The sequence below is a fragment of the Camellia sinensis genome, chromosome 10, assembly GCF_055761805.1.
Source record: "Camellia sinensis isolate YWXY chromosome 10, ASM5576180v1, whole genome shotgun sequence".
Classification (NCBI taxonomy): domain Eukaryota; kingdom Viridiplantae; phylum Streptophyta; class Magnoliopsida; order Ericales; family Theaceae; genus Camellia; species Camellia sinensis.
Genome location: NC_138970.1, coordinates 98,512,436 through 98,535,878, shown reverse-complemented (window position 1 = coordinate 98,535,878; position 23,443 = coordinate 98,512,436). Strand labels below are relative to the sequence as shown.

Here is a 23,443-nt window from a genome sequence, read left to right as displayed (position 1 = left end):
ACATGCAAGAGACACACCCAAGGTGACAAAACCAACTCTAGACAGAGCCTAGGTAGGCCCTAAAATTCACTAAAAATGGCCTGAACCAAGGCTAGGAAGTGTGGAAATGTATGCTTTCTTGGAAAGCCAAAAATGCAAGCAAACAAGGCCAAAAGAGAGAGGGTCACCCCTCTCTGAGTTTGGCCCTCAAAACCACATGTCAACCACTGAAAATCTGCTGGATTTCAGTGGCTAAAGGGCCAAGAAAAGCTCAATACAAAGGTCTCATGGCATGGCTCAAAACAAGGCTAAATAGAGCATGCAAAGGGGTAGATGACCCCCAACACCAAAAGAACCTTCAACAAACATGAAAAACACTTAAATATGAAGCTTTTTTCAGTTGACAACAAAGCTCAAATAAGCATGCAAATGAGGCTAAGAGAAGGATCAAAACAATGCTTAAAAAGAGGGAAAATGAGTTACCCTTGAAGCTCAGCAAAACCAAAAACTTTCTTAGCCAAAAACCAGCCTTTTAAGCTCCAAAAATGTCCTCAAAGAACCTCAGCCCAATGGTGGTAACTTTGATGAAGGATGCCTAGGCAAACTAGAAGCATTTCTTTACTTTCAAGCACTTCTATGCACAAAATGGGCAAGGGAGTGGAGTATATAGAGAGAGGGGCAGAGATTCAGCCCTAGAAGTTGTAGAGAGAGAGAGACTTTTTAGAGTGAGAAGCTCCCAAGCTTCTCCAAGAAGATTGTCCCCTTTGAAAATGAGAGATATAGCCTTATATATAGCAAAAAGCAAGAGTTGGTTCGAAATATCTGATTATAGGACAGCTGGAGCTTGTGGAAGGCAGTTGGAGGGAAAATATCTGAGAATTCTGGGCTTTCTGGGCATAAGTGGTTGGCCAGCCACTTTTTCTGGTCAGCCAGCTACTTTTTCTAGTTTTTTAGGACAAAAAGTGGTCTCCCGGAAAGAAAGGTGGTCGGCCAATGGCTACCAAGGCCAAAAGTGGTTGGCCAGATGTCCAAATTGAAGCCCCAGAAGTTATCTTTCCAATGGCACCAGCCTTACATCAAAATTCGAACTGTGCAAAAAGTTATGCCTGTTTCGGTGAAGCCGCGCAGTTTCGGTCCAACCGGATTGATGCCCTACTTCAACCAACCATATCTCCCCCGTCCGGACTTGGCTTTAGGAGATTCTTGAGTGGAAAATGAAGCCCCGGAAGTAAGCTTTCCAATGGTCATGGCCTCATAGCTGAAATCCAATTATTCAAATGATAGGCCCGATTCAGCGAGGGTTGCTCGACTCTCTCTTAATGGTTCATGCCCATTTTCTCTCCCAACTAGATTTCTTCCCTCTTCTCCTCTTTTCTTCAACTTCAAACCCCTAAGAAAGGTGTTTTGAAAGATTTTTCAAAGATTTCATCTCTCTTTCATTCATTTCCACTTTGTCCTGGCTCGGTTTACCGAAAAGTGCAACATTTGACAAAATGCGAGCCTCAGAGCATCGTAGAAACTTTATTTCAAAAATATTTTGAAAGAAAGGGGTTTAAGGTCTAAAAACCATCCAAAATATCTTTGGTCCAAAATGAGGTGTGAGGTTGGGATTTGACTCTCCTCTTGCTGAAGAAATCGAACCTTTGGCCTGCACATCTTTCATCACCAAGTGAACCACCAGTAGCGCCCAAGTCTTAAGGGCGGTCAAAAATGGGGTGTCTACAGTAAGGTACTTTTAACTTGTTATAACTTTGATTTGAGATATATATATATATATATATGGGGTATTTTCATTATATATATAGATTTCAAGATGTATGAAGATTTGTATGTTATCAAGTGGATTTGATCAAAAAGGGTGGTATCTCATGATTTTTCTTGAAGGGTTTATATATATATATATGATGATTATGTTATGAATGATGGGAATTGGCCTTTAAATGCCTTAAAAGGGAAAAGCCATAATTTTCTTAAAACCCTAATTTTCAAATTGGTTCAATAAAGGGGTTTAGGTTCAATTGGCCTTCTAATCTTGAAATTGGATGTGTTGACTTGATTTTTATGTTGGAATATGAAATTTGGGAACCTCTTAATACAAAACCTTGAGATGATGATTGGTATGACTTGGACAATCCCTTTAATGGTGAATGTTTAAATTGTTGGATTGTTGTGAATTGAAACCACCATGGGAAAATTGATATTTGGAAATTCATGCATTATATGCATTTATAATTATACCTTATGACTCGTAATGGTTAATGATTGGAAGGTGTTGGAAGGGGGTAAATAGCGTATGAGTCCGGGTGGTGACTCAGGTTTTGGTTTTGAGTTGTGTATTGTATATTGATACCCACACGGGGAGTCAAGGTGCCCAATTCCCTGTCTTGTGTATATCGTTGGACGAATGTGGAAAAGGTTTTAGGGTGTTCACGAGCCTACCATTTTTAGAGTCGGCGAATATAGAAATCATGATTTTAGATGTCCATGAGCCCACCGTTTCTGGAATCGACAAATGTGGAAGGAAAAGGTCTTGGATGCCCATCACCTCACCGTTTTGAGAGTCGGCAAATGTGGAATTACTTTCAGTATAGTTATATATATATATATATATATGTAATTGTGGAGTTAAGGCTTATGCTTGTGACATCATAGCTCATTTACATCCCAATATTTAGTTGAGATTTATTGTTTGTATCACACATTTTAGCATCATGACTTTACAAAGGAAAGGACTTGGGATTTTGTTCTCATCTCTTGTATGGCATGATCATATGCATCTCAATTAAATTTATAATTTGTTAAAGGTAATTCCTACTGGGCAATTGCTCACCCTAAAACTAACCACATTTTTGGGGAGGATGTTGTTGTGTCACCAAGGTGAGTCGACATGCGATAAAGTTTTGGATGGGAACATGGAGACTCCTTTATGTGCTATGTGTTGAAGCCTCGGGTTATTTTTGTTATGCCATCAAGGATTTCACCTCTTGTGTATTCAAGGGCACTACTTGAAAAGATGTTTGCCTCTGGGCATTTATATTTTGGTTTTATCTCTTACTTTTTGAACTGTTAATATTTATTGGAAGAATGTATTTATACAACAATGTGATTACATGAATAGTTGAAGGGAGAAGAGATAACATTTGAGTCATGTAACCAATTTATTTAATGGCTGACTTGTTAATATTAATCGAATTATTCCTAGAGTACTATTGTCATTGATGATGAAATTTCGGGGTGTTACAAACTTAATACTTAATGTGACTCTATTTATCATTTATTGTGAGTTTATTTACTGTTAGATACAATTCTTATAAATTTAATATAATAACATCAATCTCTCTTTTAATTTAGTTAAAATAGCCATAATTAAAGTAGATTGTACGTAAACACAAAGAAAATAATGATAAAATATATATTTGAATATTAAAAAAAATAGTATCATTTTTTTATTCATATTACTAATAAAATATTTTTAAAAAAATAAACTAAATATTATGTAAATTAAATTTTAAAAAATATAACATACTTATATAAAATTTTAATGTATTTTTTATATCTTAAAAGAGATTAGTGTGTTTTTTTTTTTTCTTTTTTTTGATGTTTCAAAAAATTTGTTTTAAAATTTATGCCACATCACATGTCACATCACTTACAAAATCACTTTTACATATGATACATAAAAAATCACTTTTATATATGATTATGGGGGCCGAATATCGGGGCACGCAAAGAGGCCGAATAGTCGTTCCTGGAGAGCCGAGATGTGTATATCGTATTCGGCCCCATCTTATATATATAAATCCGGCAGTACCCTATTCGGCCAAATAACCAGTCGAGTCAGGGGCCGAGTGAACAGTGGTATGCAACAAAAGGAGCCGAGTAAATAGCTATACGACGAATTGAAGATGAGCCCAGCCCTAAAGCCCAACAAAGAAAATGATATAAGAACATCATCCAAAGAGAGGTATGTGAGAATTAGTATGCTTAACTTTAGATACAAACAATTTAAGAGAGTATACACTGACTTATCCGTCGGAGTGCTAATTCCGGCATCCCTGACCGGAGTGCTCATTCTTTTTCAGGTTACTAGCTGAGAATCACGAGCGTCCCCCTGGATCCATGGAGTATTTCCAAACCACTTCACCACAATTGGCGCCGTCTGTGAGAATACTCAACTACATCCATGGCGGGTGTAACGGAAGATCCTCCGATAGTCACTGACGAAACCAACCAGAGAGATGACCTCACTCCAACGAACATGCTGGGACCAGAGAACATCACCGTGAGACATGACTTGAACTTCAACTCCGTTGCCTATACCTCACCCTCAGCTTCAGCACATGAGACAATGCAAGCGATCATGGAACAGGCAAAGCAAAACGAACAGAGGTTGGAAACACATGATTGCTGAGAACGAGCGCCTCCGGCAGGATTTGGCTTTGGAAGTGGCAAAGTCTAGACAAGTCACATGCCAAGATCCAAGACGACCTTTGAGAGAGGATGGTCAAAGACCTCGAGTTCGGAGACAAGATAGTGACAGTGACTCTGACTCATTATCCTCGGAGCCCAAAAAGAAGGGACGACTTGAAACTACCAGTTCCTCCGAAGAGAGTCCACGTGTAAGGCATAAGCGAAGACGAAATGGTTCAGACGAAGAAGACCAGCACGATCCCTTTGTGCGACGGATCGCAAGGGCAGTATTACCCAAGAAGTTCAAGGCCCCATTGTTCACCCTATACGACAGGAAATCGGACCCACTGATCATATCCGTCATTATAAGCAAGCCATGACGCTGCATGCAGATGACGAGGCTCTCATGTGCAGAATATTTCCGAGCAGTTTGGGACCATTGGCCGTCAGATGGTATTATAAGTTGGAGCTGGCATCGATTAAGAGTTTCCACCAATTACAGAAATCCTTCAGGGCAAGATTCATCACCAACGAGGTCCAGTCGAAGCAAGCCGACTCACTCTGGGCGATGCAGATCCAGCCTGGAGAAACCTTACGAGCGCATTCGGCGCTATTGGGAGTGCTTTAATATTGTCAATGGCACTTGCAACGGCTTCATGGCCATCACCGCCTTTAAAATGGGTTTGTGTCCTGACAGTGCTCTCCGCAGTTCCTTGACTAGAAGGCCCCCCAAAACGGTCTGGTCGTTGATGAAGAAAGTCGAGGAATACTGCAAAATGGAAGATGACGCCCTGCGGGTTAAAGCCGGGAACAACGCCAATAAGATTGCCCCTTCTGAAATTGTTCAGCCGGTAAATTCTGTACCACCTCGAAGCCCCGAACCACGGCATCGGGCTAAACGAGACAAGAGACGGGATTCACGCCGATGAAACGACCATTGTTCCCACCGAGCTAGTGAACAATTTCAAGTAGATAGCAGGCACACAAGGCGCATGAACAAGAAATATACGGAGTTTTCAGAGCCGATCAGCATGATTATGTCTAAAGTCCAACACCTTCCGTTCTTCAAGTGGCCATCTAAAATGGTGGGACCTCTCGACACGAGACGACGGGATAGGCGATGCGAGTAACACAAAGATCACGACCATGATACTGAGAGTTGTTATGCATTGAAGGATCACTTGGAGGAATTGATACAAGACGGACGGCTAAAATAGTACATCCGAAAAGGTAACTCAACCAAAGCAATAGCCTTACAGCAGGATTCACCTCCACTCGGCGTGATCCACATGATATATAGCCTGCCAATGGCTTCCGCGGTGCATACGATTCAGTCGCATCCCGACCCTCAAAATCAACTCACCCCAGCCAAACGGCCCCATAAAGCTGCGAGCATTGCTTTTAATGATTCAGATTTGGTCGGTGTGACACTTCCTCACACCGATCCCTTGGTAATCGAGTTACGCATAAACTGATTCACCGTTGAGCGCGTACTCATTGATCCGGGGAGCACATCAGAAGTTATGTATTACAAAACATTCACCAAACTTGGCTTCACTAAATCTGATCTTTCCCCAGCTCCTTATCCATTATTCGGCTTCAACGCTAATCCAGAATACCCGTTGGGCAAAATCACATTGCTAGTTCGAGCTGGCTCGAGAACAGTGGATGTGGAATTCTTGGTTGTCAAGCTGCCTTCGCCGTATAATCTCATCATGGGACGAACTTGGCTGCACACCATGCAGGCCATGCCGAGCACCTATCATCAATTGCTCCGCTTCCCGACTGAACGCGACGCTGAACAAATCCGCGATTCCCAGAAATCGGCACAAGCATGTTATCTCCTTGCCCCAAAGATACCAAGAGAGATGGAAGTGAATTCTATTGAGGTTTTGAATCGAGAGAGCCTCGATGATGTTGGACGGCTTCCGAGTGAAAAAGCCACGGAAGCCTTGGATCAAGTCGAAATTGCCGGGAATCTTGACAGGTTCTTCATGATCGGTGCCTCCCTGAATGAAGTCAACAGAAAGCAGCTAATTACCTTCTTACTTGGCAACCTGGACGTATTTGCATGGTCACCGTATGAAATGTCGGGGGTAGATCCATCTGTCTCCCAGCATTGTTTAAATGTTGACCCCAAATATAAGCCGATTATACAGAAAAGCCGATGGTCAGCCGCAGAGCACATTGCCGCCGTTGTTGAAGAGGTTGACCAGTTGCTTGACGCCGGGGCAATCTGGGAAGTGACCTACCCTAAATGGCTCTCGAATACTGTGGTTGTGAAGAAGAAAAATGGGACTTGGCGTGTCTGCGTTGCTTTCACCATCCTAAACAAACCTTGCCCCAAGGATTGGTTTCCCCTCCCCAGAATAGACCAACTTGTAGATGCGACAGCACGTCATCAGCGTATGAGCTTCCTCAATGCCAACAGAGGCTACCATCAGATTGCCATGCACTCGGAGGACCAAGACAAAACTGCTTTCCTCACCCCAAGAGGGACCTATTGCTATAAGGTTATGCCTTTTAGGCTGAAAAATGCAGGGGCAACTTACCAAAGACTAGTCATAGCCATGTTCAAGGAGCAACTCGGCCACACTATGGAAGTGTACATTGACAATATGGTGGTCAAGTCCAAAGAAGAGCAAACTCATCTAACCGATCTGAAAGCGACATTCGGCACTTTACGCAAATACAGGATAAAGCTGAACGCTTCCAAATGCACGTTTGGGATCGGCTTTGGCCAATTCTTGGGTTACATCGTCAACCACCGAGGAATTGAAGCAAACCTGAGGCAAATCACAGCAATCCTGGAACTCGGTTCCCCCCAATCAGTCAAGGAGGTTCAGAAGTTGATGGGGATGGCCACCGTACTCAACAGGTTCATCAGTCGTTCCACGGACCGCTGTCGACAATTCTTTCACACCCTACGGCAGGGTAAAGCTTTTGAATGGACCTCTAAGTGTGAAGCCGCTTTCAACGGTCTGAAGACTTATCTCCGATCAGCTCCACTATTGACAACACCATTGGCAGACAACCCACTCATTTTATATCTAGCCGTCTCCGACCGGGCCGTCAGCGCCGTACTGTTAAAGGAAGAGCTTGGGGAGCAGCGACCCGTGTATTATGTGAGCAAGGCAATGGTTGACGCCGAAACACGTTACCTTTCATTGGAAAAACTCATCCTAGCCCTTGTCATGGCAGCAAGAAAACTGATGCATTACTTCCAAGGGCATAACATTGGGGTACTAACAGATTATCCCCTCTGGTCAGTACTACGTAGTGCAGAAGCATCAGGGTGCGTTTCAAAGTGGGCTCTCGAACTCGGCCAGTACGATATTCAATTTTTGCCTAGACCCTCAATCAAGGGGCAAGTGCTTGCTGATTTTGTGGTCGAATTCACAGGGGGTCTTGCTGACTTCATGCCTGAACAAATTCAACCCAAGCCAAACTGGAGAATTTATGTTGGGGACATTTGGCAGTTGTATTGCGACGGGTCATCCAACCAACGGGGCAATGGAGCCGAGGTAGTGATCATGTCTCCCGACGGAGCAATAATTGAGCAGGCCGTCAAACTCGACTTCGAAGCATCGAGCAATGAGGCCGAATACGAAGCCCTGCTAACCGGCTTGCAGAATGCACATCTGTTGGGTGCTCGGTGTTTGCTTGTATTTTGCGATTCAAAACTGGGGATCAATCAGCTAAAGGGGTGGTACGCGGCCAAAAACGACCTCATGACAGCTTACATAAAAAAGACAAATTCCTTGCTGGCAAAATTTGACCACCATGAATTGAACCAAATAACCAGTGACCAGAACACACATACAGATGCCCTGGCCTGCCTAGCCTCCGCCATCAACTCAGAGATTAAACGGACTATTGAAGTTGGTTTCATCCCAATTCCGAATTCGAAACCCCATCCGTGCAGGTCACGTTTGGGCCAAATAATACTCCGGATTCGGAGCGCCCTTCGTGGATATCACGATTGGCCAAGACAAAAAGCCTCCGAATTTGGAGCCCCATCCGTGCAGGTCACATTTGGGACGAATAAGACACCGGATTCAAAGTGCCCTTCGCAGATATCACGATTGGCAAAGACAAAAAGCCTCCGAATTCGGAGCCCCATCCGTGCAGGTCACGTTTGGGATGAATAAGACTCCGAATTCGAAAAGCCTCCGAATTCGGAGCCCCATCCCTGCAGGTCATGTTTGGGCCAAATAAGACTCTGGATTCGGAGCTCCCTTCGTGGATATCACGATTGGCCAAGACAAAAGCCTCAGAATTCGGAGCCCCATCCGTGCAGGTCACGTTTGGGCCAAATAAGACTCCGAATTCAGAGTGCTCTTCGTGGATATCATGATTGGCCAAGACAAAAATCCTTCAAATTCGGAGCCCCATCCGTGCAGGTCACGTTTGGGATGAATAAGACTCCAGATTCGGAACGCCCTTCGTGGATATCACGATTGGCCAAGACAAAAAGCCTCCAAATTCGGAGCCCCATCCGTGAAGGTCACTTTTGGGACAAATAAGACTTTGGATTCGGAGCGCCCTTCGTGGATATCACGATTGACCAAGACAAAAAGCCTCTGAATTCGGAGCCCCATCCGTGCAGGTCACGTTTGGGCCGAATAAGACCCCAAATTCGTAGCGCCCTTCGTGGATATCACGATTGGCCAAGACAAAAAGCCTCTGAGTTTGGAGCCCTATCCGTGCAGGTCATGTTTCGGCCGAATAAGACTCCAGATTCAGAGCGCCCTTCATGGATATCACAATTGGCCAAGACAAAAAGCCTCTGAGTACGAAGCCCCATCTATGCAGGTCACGTTTGGGCCGAATAAGACTCCGAATCCGGAGCGCCCTTCGTGGATATCACGATTGGCCAAGACAAAAGGCCTCCGAATTTGAAGCCCCATCCCTGCAGGTCACGTTTGGGCCGAATAAGACTCCAGATTCGGAGCGCCCTTCGTGGATATCGCAATACACGGTGAAAATTAAAGCATACAAACATTCAAAATGAAATGCTTCACTAAGATTGAGCCGGTAAAAACTATATACACATTAAAGCATGCAAACATTCAAAATGAAATGCTTAATCACGTTGAGCCGGCACGAACCGTATTTCATTAAATACTTAAAGCATGCAAACACTTAAAACAGAGTATTTCATTAAATTAACAAATAAATACATACTTGACGCCCAATCTACGTTGGAGCATTTACAATATGTTCAATTCTATTCACCGTCACCTTCGTCATCGCTCTTCTCAATTTCGAAAGCGCCAAAAGGAAAGTAATGACGTTGGTATAATGGCAACGCCGATTCAATTCCGGCTTCTTGGAGAGCCTTTGCGGCTTGAAGAGCCTTAATCCACCCGTGCCTAAAGCCCCGGTTCTCGCATCGACATACCTCATCTGCGAGTTTCTCCTTGGTCTTTTCTATCCTGACTTTTCGGCCGTCGTGGAAGCCTTTTTCATAACCCATGGACCTAACATTCTCTACTACAAACACACTTTCCGTATCTCGATCGGCAATCGCATGAATGATCAGCCGTTGGGTCACTCGTTCCTCCATAACCGGGTTAGATTGTCCGGCCGCGCGTGGCACGGCAGTTTGGGCCTTCCTCAGCTTAAGCTCGGCCTTCTTCGCCTGAGCCTTCAGGTTTCGAATTCGTTCGTCTTTCTTCTCTATCTCCAGCCGCGCGACGCGCAAACGCATGCCAATTTCATAGGCGGTGTACAGTTCTTTCACTGCTCCGTGGATGCCCTATCGAAACACTTAGAAATCCTGTCAACCAACCATCGACTGCTGGACTTCTGGTGGAAAAATCTGTCGAGTGAACTCGACTGCTACACTTGGGTCGTAAACAATAGAGTCCGCCTCCGTCATCGGTTTATTCCCCACAAAAATCGAAAAACTCAATGGTCGCGGCATCGCATCGGACTCATTTCTCGGTCATGGTTGAGAGGAGCTGCCCCGTTGCTGTTTTTCCTTTCGGGGTGATCTACTTTGACGACTTGGGGGCTAACGTTTTTCCCATTCCTTGGACGTCCTACTTCCTGTGCATGTGGGCTCGCTGCTATGATTCATTTCAGTGTCAAGTTCAGCCAACGTCCGCCCTTCTCCACTGTTGTTGAAGAATAGTCTATTTGACATTCGCACTTCTCTAACCTTTCACAACAAACTGGTTTAAATCGAGTTTGAACACAATAAGTGGAATTATGGGCGCGAAGAACCCACCCCATTTATTCCCAATGCGTGCAACGCCCCCGAGGCGATTTCATTAATGCTGTTCCAAAGGCCCGATGCCGATTGATCCGTGCCGCTGCAACTCCATGAACTAATGATATTCGGCTTTCAAAGTTCATACATTGGCTAGGGCAATGGCAGATTTATTAATCTAATCGGCTAAATATCTAGGCCCGATGCCGATCGATCCGTGCCGCAGCCACTCCATGAACAAATGATATTCGGCTTTCATAGTTCATACATTGGCTGAGGCAAGGGCAGATTGATTAATCTGATCGGCCAAATATCTAGGCCTGATGCCTATTGATCCATGCCACAGCCACTCCATGAACTAACGATATTCGGCTTTCGAAGTTCATACATTGGCTTTAGCAAGGGCAGATTTATTAATCTGATCGGCCAAATATCTAGGCCCGATGCCGATCGATCCGTGCCGTAGCCACTCCATAAACTAATGATATTCGGCTTTCGGAGTTCATACATTGGTTGAGGCCAGGACAAATTGATTAATCTGATCGGCCAAATATCTAGGCCCGATGCCGATCGATCTGTGCTGCAGCCACTCATGAACTAATGATATTCGGCTTTCGGAGTTCATACATTAGATGAGGCAAGGGCAGATTTTATTAATCTGATCGGCTATTCGATGAGGATAAATTATTAAATTTCCTAGTTATCTAATCAGCAAGCGTACACGAATGTTTTATCCAAAGTAGCAAAAAGCAATACTATTCATCAATAGCAAAATTAAGCACAAATAATAGCAAAATGCAAAGGAAATTTTCATTAGTAAATTGGGCACAGACTGTAGCCATTTTACATGTGAAAACAACTAAACAAAAAGCTACAAGTTTGCATGGAAATGCCTAGCAAAAATTTAAAAAACTATAGCCATTTTACACATAAAAACTACTACACGAAAAACTGCAACAATACATTCAAAATCTCTAAACAAAAACAACTAAAGTGTCGCCCTAATCAATCATCGGAGTCAGACTCCAACAGTTCAACACCCACTTGCTCGTATGGAATTGGCATAGCCAATGTCACATTAGGAGCAGCAAGGGCTTTGAGCCAGCCGTGTTTGAATCCCCAATTCTCAAATTTGGGGACTTCTTCTACATAATTTGCGAGGGCAGCGCTTTGCCTAGCCTCGTACACCTTGGAAGCCTCAACCTCAGTAGGGCATTTCTCCGCTCTTCGCTCGGCCTCCTGATTTGTCTGCACAGCCCATTCCAACTTGTTATTTCGGGTTTGAGCCGTCTCCTCCTCGATAATAGGCAAGGAAGGCTCAACATCGGCGACGGGTGGCACTTTAGATCGAATGGCCTCTGCTCTCCGCCGCGTGGCCAATCTTTTCGCGTTTTTCTTTTTTGCAAGTTGTGTGAGTGACAACCCGGCCATGTCTTCATCATATGTGCCGGGAAGGTCTTCTAAACCAGTAAAGATGTCGTCAACGGGAATGTCCCTTCGGCCTGAAGTGGACAGAGGATTGGCTGAATTGAGGCCGGCTTCCTCAAAGGCCAACTTCAAAGCCTCGTCTACTTCGGCTTCGGACTGGTCTAACTCTTCAGCGACCTCAGCTACTTCCGCCTGCTCCGAGTTGGATCCGTCGAAACCAACTTGTCGCAAGTTTTTAAAGTTGGTTAAAACAAGAGCCGTTAGAGACTCTTCACCCCTCGGAATTGGGATGTTTTCTGCCGCCAAAAACGTCGTATACGTCGGCTCGTATCGAAGAAGAATGTGGGCAGCCCTTCCTTGTTTCTGAAGACTTGGACGGCCGAAGTATTTGAGTGCGACTTTAATTTCCATAAGAACGCCGTCGTCGGTTGAAATCAAAACTTTCTTCAAATCGTTTCCTGCACAAGCAAAATCATGAGACCGCAAAAATAATGCCTTGTAAATATAAGGAAAATAAACGCAAGGAGCTATATGGCCACCTGGTTCGCCCCTTCGTCGAGGAATAGGATCTAGGCGGTCCTCGCCTTCGCCGAATTCCCAGTTATCTCGGACAACGACCATGACATCATCGACTCGCTTGCCAGAGCTGGAAAGCATAGTCACTAATTAATGGTCGGTGTCCTTGGCCCTAAGGAAGTAGTGTCCATGCCGGCCAGAAGACTTGGCCAAGGCATAACAATGCCAAATAGCAGGTATGTCGAGATTAATCCTAAGGTAACGGTTTAACTCTATTATCCCCATTACGATTCTAAAAAAGTTGGCATTGGGTTGGGAAGGGATTAGACCCCAATGGCGAAGGACAGCCCTAAGGAATGGGTGAAGGAGAAAACAGACTCTGCCCTCTGCGATTGATAAGAGAGGGAAGACGATTGTGTTTTCATCCGCCCTCTCCATATCAAAGGTGCCATCAGTCACAAGTGACAGACGGACGTCATCAGGAATAGAAAAATGGCGTCGCAAGCCAGAGACTCGATCCGCAGAGGGGAGGTCTTTCAAATGCTTTTCCATTTTCGTCAGCCTATAGGAGTATGCTAAACTAAAAACAAACCAGGAAAAGGGATTCAAAGCAAAGAGGAAGAGAACTTACAAGAGACAGAGAGGACAACGAAGGATAAAGGGAAGTTGCAGAGGTGAGTCGGAAGGCAGTCCAAAAACTTCAAGCATCCAAAAATGTGTATGTATTCGAAAAGATGACCAAATTTTAAATCACAATAAATAGAAGCATACGAAGGGACGGGAAGTTGAAATGACGATCGGAAGGCGTGTGCTCTAACATCTGCGTTGGAATGAGGTTAGCCGCCGAATTTTGGCTCTGACTTTTCGAGTTCGAAACCAAACACACCAGCTAACTGTCGTTAGTGGAGTGTTTGGGGGGCAATTGTGGGGGCCGAATATCAGGGCACATAAAGAGGCCAAATAGTTGTTCCCGGAGAGCCGAGATGCGTATATCGCATTCGGCCCCATCTTATATATATAAATCCGGCAGTACCCTATTCGGCCAAATAACCAGTCGAGTCAGGGGCTGAGTGAAAAGCGGTATGCAACAAAAGGAGGCAAGTAAATAGTTATACGACAAATTGAAGATGGGCCTAGCCCTGAAGCCTAAGAAAGAAAAAGATATAAATAGAAGAACATCATCCAGAGAGAGGTATGTGAGAATTAGTATGCTTAACTTTAGATACAAACAATTTAAGAGAGTATACACTGACTTATCCATCAGAGTGCTAATTTCGGCACCCCCAATCGGAGTGTTCATTCTTTTTCAGGTTACTAGCTGAGGATCACGAGCGTCCCCCTGGATCTAGAGAGTATTTCCAAACCACTTCACCACAATGATACATAAAATCACTCATAGTCATTCCCAGGACTTTAATTCAACCTTACCAAGTCAATCATTGACATTTTGGTTCTGATTAAAAGAATTGAGCATAAAAAGCATTTTTTTTTATCAGCTAAAAAAAACTTTATTAATAGCATCAAACATATAAACATATGGATAACATTAATAAAACGAAGGCAAAGAGCAGAAAACATCACAGAGCTTCCCTTCATTCATCCTAACTAGGTTGGCACCAAGAGAAACACCCTATCATATGTTAGCTCAAACCAAAGGGTTGGTGAGAAACCAAGCCCAAAAAACTAAAAAACACCAGTAAACCACCATCAGCAGCAGCAGCAGCCCAAAAAAAACATTTTCCTTTGTTGCCAAGTTTGTATAGACTAAGGATTTAAACTAATCTATCAAGTGAAAGTTGCCTCAGTTAAAGAATTTAAAAATAACTTTAGTTTTAAAAAGTCAAGTAATGTTTTCCACAGTTGACTAACTCTTATCCTCACTAAACAAGGTGAAATCCGGGGGCATTGGAAGAGAGTTCTGCCCGTGACTTTGGTACATAAGCACTCTTAGCAACTATGGCTGCACATTTGGCACTGGTTGTGCCAAATGCATGGCCAATTGCCCCACTGTTAGGAGAAAACACCTTGAACTAGTCTCGCTAGCTCACCCAACCTCCTGTGTGTGGATTCAAAAGTTGGGTTAATGAACCACTCTACCTACATTTCCTTGCACAAACCCAAAAGTTAGATTTCTTAGGATATAGACAGACTCAACTACAATTACTTTTCTCTAGTAAACACATGTCTCGCCTGAGTTCCCTGGCCCATTAGCGCCCTTATAGGTTCATAAAAGGATTGAACTGATGGCGAAGGCCTAAAACTCTTACTACCTTGCTTACTACTCAGACTAGGCTGATTATTTCATGCCATTCTTTGTGCGGAAAAGGTGATTGCTACCTTCCACTTGCCTTGCAACAGGTGGTTGATAAACACTCATTCTATCCAAAACAGATATTGCCCACATTTCTATTGATCCCACTAGTTGTTAGCATAACATTTCAAGCACACCTCCCCAAGGGTTCAAGGTTTGTGAAGTTGTGGTGATGATTATTGGTAGTGGTTCTAACCAGATTTGACTTGTCTATCCAATACTGTGGACTTGATCGTGTGCTTAAGATACACCCTAACTCTAAGATAAGCCATTGTGTTGGTCTTCAACAATATTCAGGCCAATTCTTACTCTGGCTTCCCAACAGGATGATTTTCTCCATTTGAAGGTTGGCCACCAAGAAGATGAAGCCCTATAGACTTGCCTCTGGCAAATTTAAATTAGTTTCCTCTTCAGCACCCTTCTTAGGATGTTCATTCTCCCCATGATGTCTTGTTCTCATCATTATTTTGGTTAACACACGAAACAAGGCCCATCGAGCTTGTCAAAAAATATGTGTTGGCTTTTTGGTAATTTGGAGGTTAAAAATATAATTTTAAGTGTGCCAGTAAGGATTGAGTAATCATTTCAAATTCAAAATAAGTAAAAATACTTATCGGACGATTGTGCAAAATGTTCTTTTGTCTCAATGAATGAAACTTTATTGCTTGTCTTAAAGTGAGAAACAATTAATTGTGAGAGTAATTAATGTATAGCGAATGTAGTAGAATGGGAAGGAGAGACAGAGATAAAAACTAATGCAATCAATTAATTAAATAAGCCAATTACATAATTGTTAGCTTATTTCTTCTCTTGTTTCGAAGGTGAACTATCGAAACCAAGTTACAATAGTGTAAAACTATGATTATTCCTAATGCAAAGTAAACGAACAAACTGAAAGTAAAAGTAAGAAAATTGCAAAAGTTGTTGATTTGTTCGGAGTCCTTTCTCATTCCATCCTTCAACTATTTAGAGGCTTCCTCATACTTTCACTACAACAAATTACACTTTTGGCGACTAAATATTTAGTCGCCAAAAGTCATTTCTTTAGCAGCCAAAGATTTTTACCGACTAAAATTCTTGGCCGCCCGTTTGGTTGTTGACTAATTGTTGGCAAAAGAATTGGCGACTAATTTTTTTTTAGTCGCCTATTGGCGACTAAAAAATTAGTCGCTCAAAAGAAAATATTTAGTCGCCAAAAAAAAATATTTTTCATCTTCAGTTTTTTAGCTACTAATTTTTTAGTCACTAAAAACGTGGCACTCCTATTTGGCTACCAATTTTTTAGTCGCTAAGAACATCACACTCTTGTTTGGCTACCAACTATTTAGTCGCTAAAATCATAGTGCTCCTTTTTAGCTACTAATTTTTTAGTCGCTAAAATTTTTTATTTATTTTTTGGCTACTAACTGTTTAGTCGCCATTAAGTTCCTTTTTTATTTTTTGGCTACTAAATGTTTAGTCACCAAAAGCTCTATTTATTACTTCTTCCGTCCCAAAATATTAGTCCCTTATTCTATTTTTCATTGTCCCAAAATATTAGTCCCTCTTCAAAAATCAAGTACAAAAATAATATAAATTTCCTATTATGCCCTTCTTTTAAATTAATAAACAATATAAAAAGTATAATTATGACATTGATATTTTCAAAAAATGTACTATCAAAAGAATAATTTTGGAAAATCAACTTTTTTAAAGTGCAATAATTGTATACCAAAAAAAGTTAAATTTCCCAAAACAGACCATTATTTTGAGACGGAGGGAGTAATTTTTTTTTTTAAATGCACAAATTGAATATTTTCATTCATTTCTAAATTATATGCATTCCATTATCAATGCAACCTGTAACCTGTACATATATAGAATAATACATCTATCAATTATAATCTATATCCATTATCAATAATATCCATTTCATTATCAACTATCCAAAAATATTAACTTGTAACATCTTATTCTAAATATCATATAAGTCTATACCAACCAAGTATCATCTATCTAAATTAAATATTACATACAAAAATACTGGATTTCCAAAACAAAGGATTGTACAAAAATAAATGTCTTCTATATACAGAACAAATGCTCTTCGTACACAAAAATAAATATCCACAATAGCCCACACAAAAGCAATCTGTGGAAAAAAAATATAAAAAAAAATAACCATTAGCACTTATTCAATAAAAATGCCATTTCAAATTATAACATTCAATGTTTAAATAACTACGTGCTTCAATGCAATAATCATGCAGCATGTAAGAATATAATCAAGCAGCCTAATTAATACTGTTGCTTCCATTATATCAACTGGGGGATTGAAATATTTACACACAAACACATATAATAAAGCTTGACTTTCAAATGGGAGGTGCAGAGATGACTCGTATTCACCTTATTTCTTAAATATTGGGAAGAAACTTCAATTGAAATATTTAAAAATAAGTTGCTTCAGCTATACTTTCCACTTGCTCAATTAAAACATCAAAAAAACAAAACAAAAAAGCAAACAAATGCTTCACATCAGCTTTATAACTGAAATTTGGGTGACAAGTGAAAGCACGAGAAAACACCAAGTTCAGGGAGAAAGAAAAGAAACCACCAAGGCAAGAAAGTAAAAGCAAGTGAATTACGAGGTGGAATTTTGCCAATTTTGAATGCATAAATTCTCCAATATGCTTAAAAACCAAATTTAAGATATAATTTGCCAACCAATATAAAATTGAAGGCACCAGTAAGAAGAATTCACCTCAAATGCAAATTTCCAAAGATAGCCAATAAATTTCAACTCCTTTGAACATACGGCAAACCAATATTGTAAAGGTATCAATAAAAATAAAATAAAAAATAAAAAAAGAGCACCCCAAATTCCTTTTGATGTAGACTTGATATGAACTATATCCAAAGCTTCCTGAAGAGTGAAAAAAGACATGATGACGTTCATATATAAATCAACTTCTCTGTGTTACAAAGCAACAAATTGTAAAGAATAAATTGCATCCTTCCCTTTCTTTAAGCTAATTATATTCTTAAACCAATCTCCAGAACCCATTACTGATTAAATTGTAGAATTTAACTTAATAAACCCCCGCAGTAAGGTACAATTCTTTCTTCTAATTGAATTATTTGTCAAACTAGAGTTCAATTTCTTCTTTTTTTGTCATTCAAAGGAAGAACCAAGCTAAGTCGCTAGGGTCAGGTATGTGCCTCATGTTTCACCATTCTACTCGATCAAGGTACATAGCTCTAGTTAAACCACATGTCACCATTTATTTTCCATCTATCTCAAGCCAGTTTAGTTTTGGCCTGTCTTCCCTTGCCAATAATTACTATCAATATGAACAATGTCACTTTTCCATATGGATATAGTTATTGGTTATTGGTCAACAATTTCAAAAAACATTCATAAAAATTCATAAAAATTTCAAACAAGCCCAACAATTTCTAACAAGTGAAAAGCATTCATAAACATTCATCTATAAGCAAACTTGTTCAGCTGTGATTTGACTTGGGATAATCCTATTGATGAACAGGTTTTCATCATGTATCAAAATTGTGGTCACTCGAAAAGGCCAAAGTACATCTCAAAACTGTCAGCCAACTGTGTATTTCAAACAATTTGCATCTTACCACCTCAGTGTTCCATACAGTTCCATTTGAGAACGAGAAAAAGTTATAAAAATAAAAGTGTTCGGAAATGTGCTCAACAAATATATACCAAGCTATCCAACAAGAAGGCATGACAGTGTTACTTAACTGTCTAAATAGAAGTTTATCTTCCATACATGTGCTTATATGCACATTGAACAAGAAGAAAAAATTAATTAACAAAGAGCATTCCAACCCAATTCATAACTGAGCTTAGAGAAACTCCAGGAGAGTAGGCAACCCCAATTTTTATTAAAATGCTATGCCTATCTTCTATGAAGCACGGATACTTCAAATAGGAAGACGTATCCGTATCGTATCCGTATCGTATCCGTATCGGATACCGATACTCCTTGGATACTTACGGATATGTATCAGATACTTATTAAAAGTATCGGATACTTCTTAATTAATTTTTCATTAATTTTGAAGTATCGGATACCTAGTTTTGAAGTATCGGATGCTCCAAGTCACATATTATTCCTTTTACGAAATTAGAATTATATCATATCTTGCATAACATCATAATATAATATAATTGTAAGGATAAATAGAATATTTTTACAATACTTTGGTTAGTTTTTTTTATAAAAATAACATAGCAAGCTAAAGTAATAGAATTCATCAAATTGACATATCTTCATTGTATCATGCATGTCCCCTATAACTATATAGAAGTAAGGATTAATAAGTTGATATAACAATAGTAAAATTAAATATCAATAAATAAATAAGCAAATAAACTTGTATAGAATATTTTTGACTAGTGCAAAAGAAAAAAGCATAGGGTCAAGTTGTGAATTGTTTTGATATTATAATATCAGCATATTAGACTTGATATTAAAATGAAATATTTGCAAGACCTATTGAAAATCTAAAAACTAAATTAGCTAATGCCTTAAATTAATACCTAATTCTTAAAGATTAGTATTTTGTATCATAAAATTACTGTGGTTTCTCAACATTCTTGAGCTTATGTGTAACTCACTACTAATAATTTATTTATTTTTTATTTTTTACAAACGTATCCTGGCCGTACCCGTATCCTATTTTTTTAGGTTTTGCTGTATCGCCGTATCCGTATTGTATCGTATCCGTATCTCGTATCCGTATCCGTGCTTTCTAGCCTATCTTTAATAGTGTGTTCATCCTTTTGCTGAAAGTAATGGATAAAGGTTGAAAGTTCTATCTGCTCAGGAACAAATTTTATTTCGGTTAATTACACTTTTTAACCTCTATAATTTGACTTAAATTTCACTTTGATTCTATAGTTTTAAATTGCACAGTTTGAAGAGTTCCGACAATATATGCTTCTTCTCTATAAGTGAAGAGTTCCTACAGAAATTATGGTCATACAAAAAATTGGTATTTAAGCAGATGGCACATAACCTAGTAATGTATTCTTTATACAGTACAAACAACATGAAGGGAAAGCAGATTAACAGGTTGTATTTCATTAAAGAATGGCATATAGTTACACTATATCTAAGCACATTACAATCTCTGTGCAGTTGTGATTTTGAGATCAAATTTTTACAATAATAAGTTTGATATCCTTTACCTATACATATGTTACGTCAATGATGAGATAGAAAATCAATTATCCATCATTATTTGCCCCGTTGATGCCTAATCCTTTATTACTTCATTGTCCTTCACTGGCGGCAAACCAGAGCAAATAAGGAAGAGTATTATCACAGAGAGAGAGAGAGAGAGAGAGATAGGATGAGCCCAGCATGCATATAAAACTCCCTTTTTTTATAAGCAGAAGATTACCTCAACAATGTGACGAACATCACAAGAAGCATGGATTTGCCCGGTATTAACATATGACTGAGCATTCTCTTCAATATTCTCCAACCTGCAATTACACAGTTCAATATATTTCAAGTTGTTCGAGGTAAGGATGTTCCTAATTCTTTTATTTTCATTATGCTTGATCATCTTTCAGAAGAGAGAACTGAGCTATAAATTGGTATGCTCCCATTCAAATGCGTGGCATATGAAATTACTAAGAAATAAAGACTAAAAAGCATTTACAGAGGTTCACAGTTGCTCCACTTCAACATATGGTTCTGTGTTGTTAAGGAACTAGTGTACAAGGTCAAAGTTTTATGTTCTGAAATTCAACTTTCTGATGTTAAATTGAATGTGAGATCGTATTAGGCACCTCTAATGAATTTATGGATTTGATCCATCAAATGAATACATGTTATTATGTCATGAGACTCAAAACTGTGATCCCTATAATGAAAATTGCACCGTTGAAAAATTAGGGCACAAGGTCAAAGTTTTATGTTATGAAATTCAATTTTCTGAGGTAAATTTGAATGTAAAATCATAATAGGAACCTCTAATGAATTTATGGATTTGATCCATCAAATGAATACATGCTATGTCATAAGATTCATAACTGCCATCCCTATAATGAAAATTGCACTGTTCTTTTATTTCCCATTATCTGTGTAATAGTATTTGTGCCTTTGTCATTCAAATCATCACACCTTTTCCTTAAGGATATGTACCCTTTTTCAGGTTATTAGGGAGCATTAAAGCCTTTAGTTAACAAATTGCTTGAAATGAACAGATTGGAGTCAAATGATGCTAGATGGATAGGTTCAACTGTGGATCCACTTGAGTTGATTGTACAGGGTTCAGTTGGGAGGCGGAGTCACCACACACACATGCCTAACCAGAAATCAGCCCCATTAAATTTTACACATCTTTCGCTTTGGAAAAAGAAAGTTCAACAATTGAAAAATACTCAACTTGATTCAACAAAGCCTTAATTCCAAGTACTACAAGTCCCCTACAATCCTTCTTCTATGGTCAGATATATCCAGAGCAAGATTCTAATAATCATTTTAAGGAAGTTTACATATTACTCCAATGTTCAACTGCTTTGAAAGGAAAATAGAAAATTGAGCAATAATCTTTTACTTACTGATGAAGGTGGGTTAGGTAATTAGAGATGTATACAAACATATGAATTACATTAACATAGCAGCTTTAGAAGTTGGATTGAAGAACAACACAGCTACAAAAGTAGATTAGATTTTTGAGATGCCTAAGTGACATTTTATCAAACAGTTTGAAGGCAAGGAAAAAAAAAAAACAAACAAACAAACAAACAAATAAACAAATTGAAAAGCCATAACAACTTCCCAAACCAACAATTCATGGAGGGCAACGAGCCATTAGATTTTAATGGGTTTTGATTTATATGTATGGACATATATATATACACACACAAAGAAGACTAGAAGAGGAAGAAATAGAGAGGGGTGTGAGGATGATTCTGGAAATTTTCCTGGAAAGTGGAAAGAAAGAGAGAGATTTCAAAATGGAGACTTTGAGAGAGAGAGAGAGAGAGAGAGAGAGGTACCAACCTGATCACCAACCTAGATCTTGGGTCAATATGCGAACTGCACAGAGAGAGAGAGAGAGAGAGAGAGCTCGCAATCGGTGCTCCAGTTGTCGGCCACCGTGAGGAGGAGCGGCGGAGGCATGGCTGGTGGGAGCGGCGGTGAGAGAGGAAGGGGAGAAGAGCAGCGGAGAGGCAGAGGCAGAGGGAGAGGTAGAGAGAAACGCTGAATAGAGAGACAGGCGCTGGTCTGTTGTCTGGGAACCAAATATATATATATATATAGTACACCATTTGGCGACTAAATATTTTTAGTCGCCAATTCATTTTATAAAATCCCCCAAAATTTGAAATGTTTGCCTCCAAAATTTTTTGGCCTTTGGCGACTAAAATAGTAATTGGTCGCTGAAAATAAGGTTTTGGTGACCAAATTCTTGGTCGCCAAAGATAAATAATAATTTTTTATATTTCTATTCGGCGACGAAATAATTTTTGTAGCTAAAATTCAATATATGGCGACTAAAAAAATTTTTTGTCGTTGAAACTAAGTTTTTGACGACCAAATTTTTGATCGCCAAAGATAAAAAAATATTTTTTTACTTTCCATTCGGCCACTAAATGCTTTTAGTAGCCAAAACTCAATATGCAGCGACTAAATTTTTTTTATCGCCAATTCTAGAATTTTTAGCGACAAAATTTTTTTTAGTCGCCAATTTTAATCGCCAAATATGTATTTTGTTGTAGTGTTTGTGGCAATTGTTGAAATATATCTCCACGATCTCCATCATGTTAGACACATTCATGACCTTCTTCCCACAGTTTTGAATCTGAAATCTGAGCATAACAATTGACTTTTACTTACGTCCTTTGAAGAATGATTGATTTCTCTAGTTCTTTATTGTTTACCCATCTCTTTGAATTGTCTTGCACTAACACATGGCATTCTTGTAATCTTGCCACCTGTTTTCTTCCTCGATTGACACGTATTGTTTTGTGATTGGTGAGTTTGAATATAGCGAAAACATACATATTTTAATAAATTTTTTTAATACTAACAACTGCATTAATTATTTTAACATTTTCTTTCTTTTGTACGTGTAGTCATAGTGGCAATATTGAAGGCGATGACTTTGCTTTTAATTTTCAAAGATGGTGGCGCGATTAGGTCGAATAAAGAAGAATGTGAATTGTTTGACAAATGCTCATATGGAAGTAGTCTCCTCAACAAATCATCAAATTTTTTACGCAATTATGAAAGAAATTGCTTGAAAAGATATATAGTTCCTACGGCAACACCCACTTCAGTTCGGAATTCGGAATTCTGTTGTGCTCCATGACATAGCAGACTGTTGTGACACTTTATGAAGGCTCGTTTCAAATCTCTTTTAATAATCTAAATCGTTTATATTATAAGATTTATTGAGTAGACTATACATACAAAAAGTTAAGTTTATTGGATATCCACAGACCCTAAGAGCACATTTATTTTATTTTTTTTAATTAACGGTTAACATAATTTTAATTATTTTTTTAAATAAAATTAAAATTTAATCATGAGGTTTTGAATACCTAATTA

The 23,443-nt window shown here is 39.7% G+C and overlaps 1 protein-coding gene across 1 annotated transcript; it reads right to left on the bottom strand.

Moving 5' to 3' along the window:
- Nucleotides 1-11,509: 11,509 nt before the first annotated feature.
- Nucleotides 11,510-22,734, bottom strand: LOC145801229 (uncharacterized). The gene is made up of 3 exons (XM_082891907.1): nt 21,893-22,734; nt 20,280-20,364; nt 11,510-16,992 (listed from the first exon to the last, which is right to left on the bottom strand). The coding sequence occupies exon 3, from the start codon at nt 12,689-12,691 to the stop codon at nt 11,612-11,614; it is 1,080 nt and encodes a 359-aa protein (XP_082748033.1). The 5' UTR covers nt 12,692-16,992; nt 20,280-20,364; nt 21,893-22,734; the 3' UTR covers nt 11,510-11,611.
- Nucleotides 22,735-23,443: the final 709 nt, after the last annotated feature.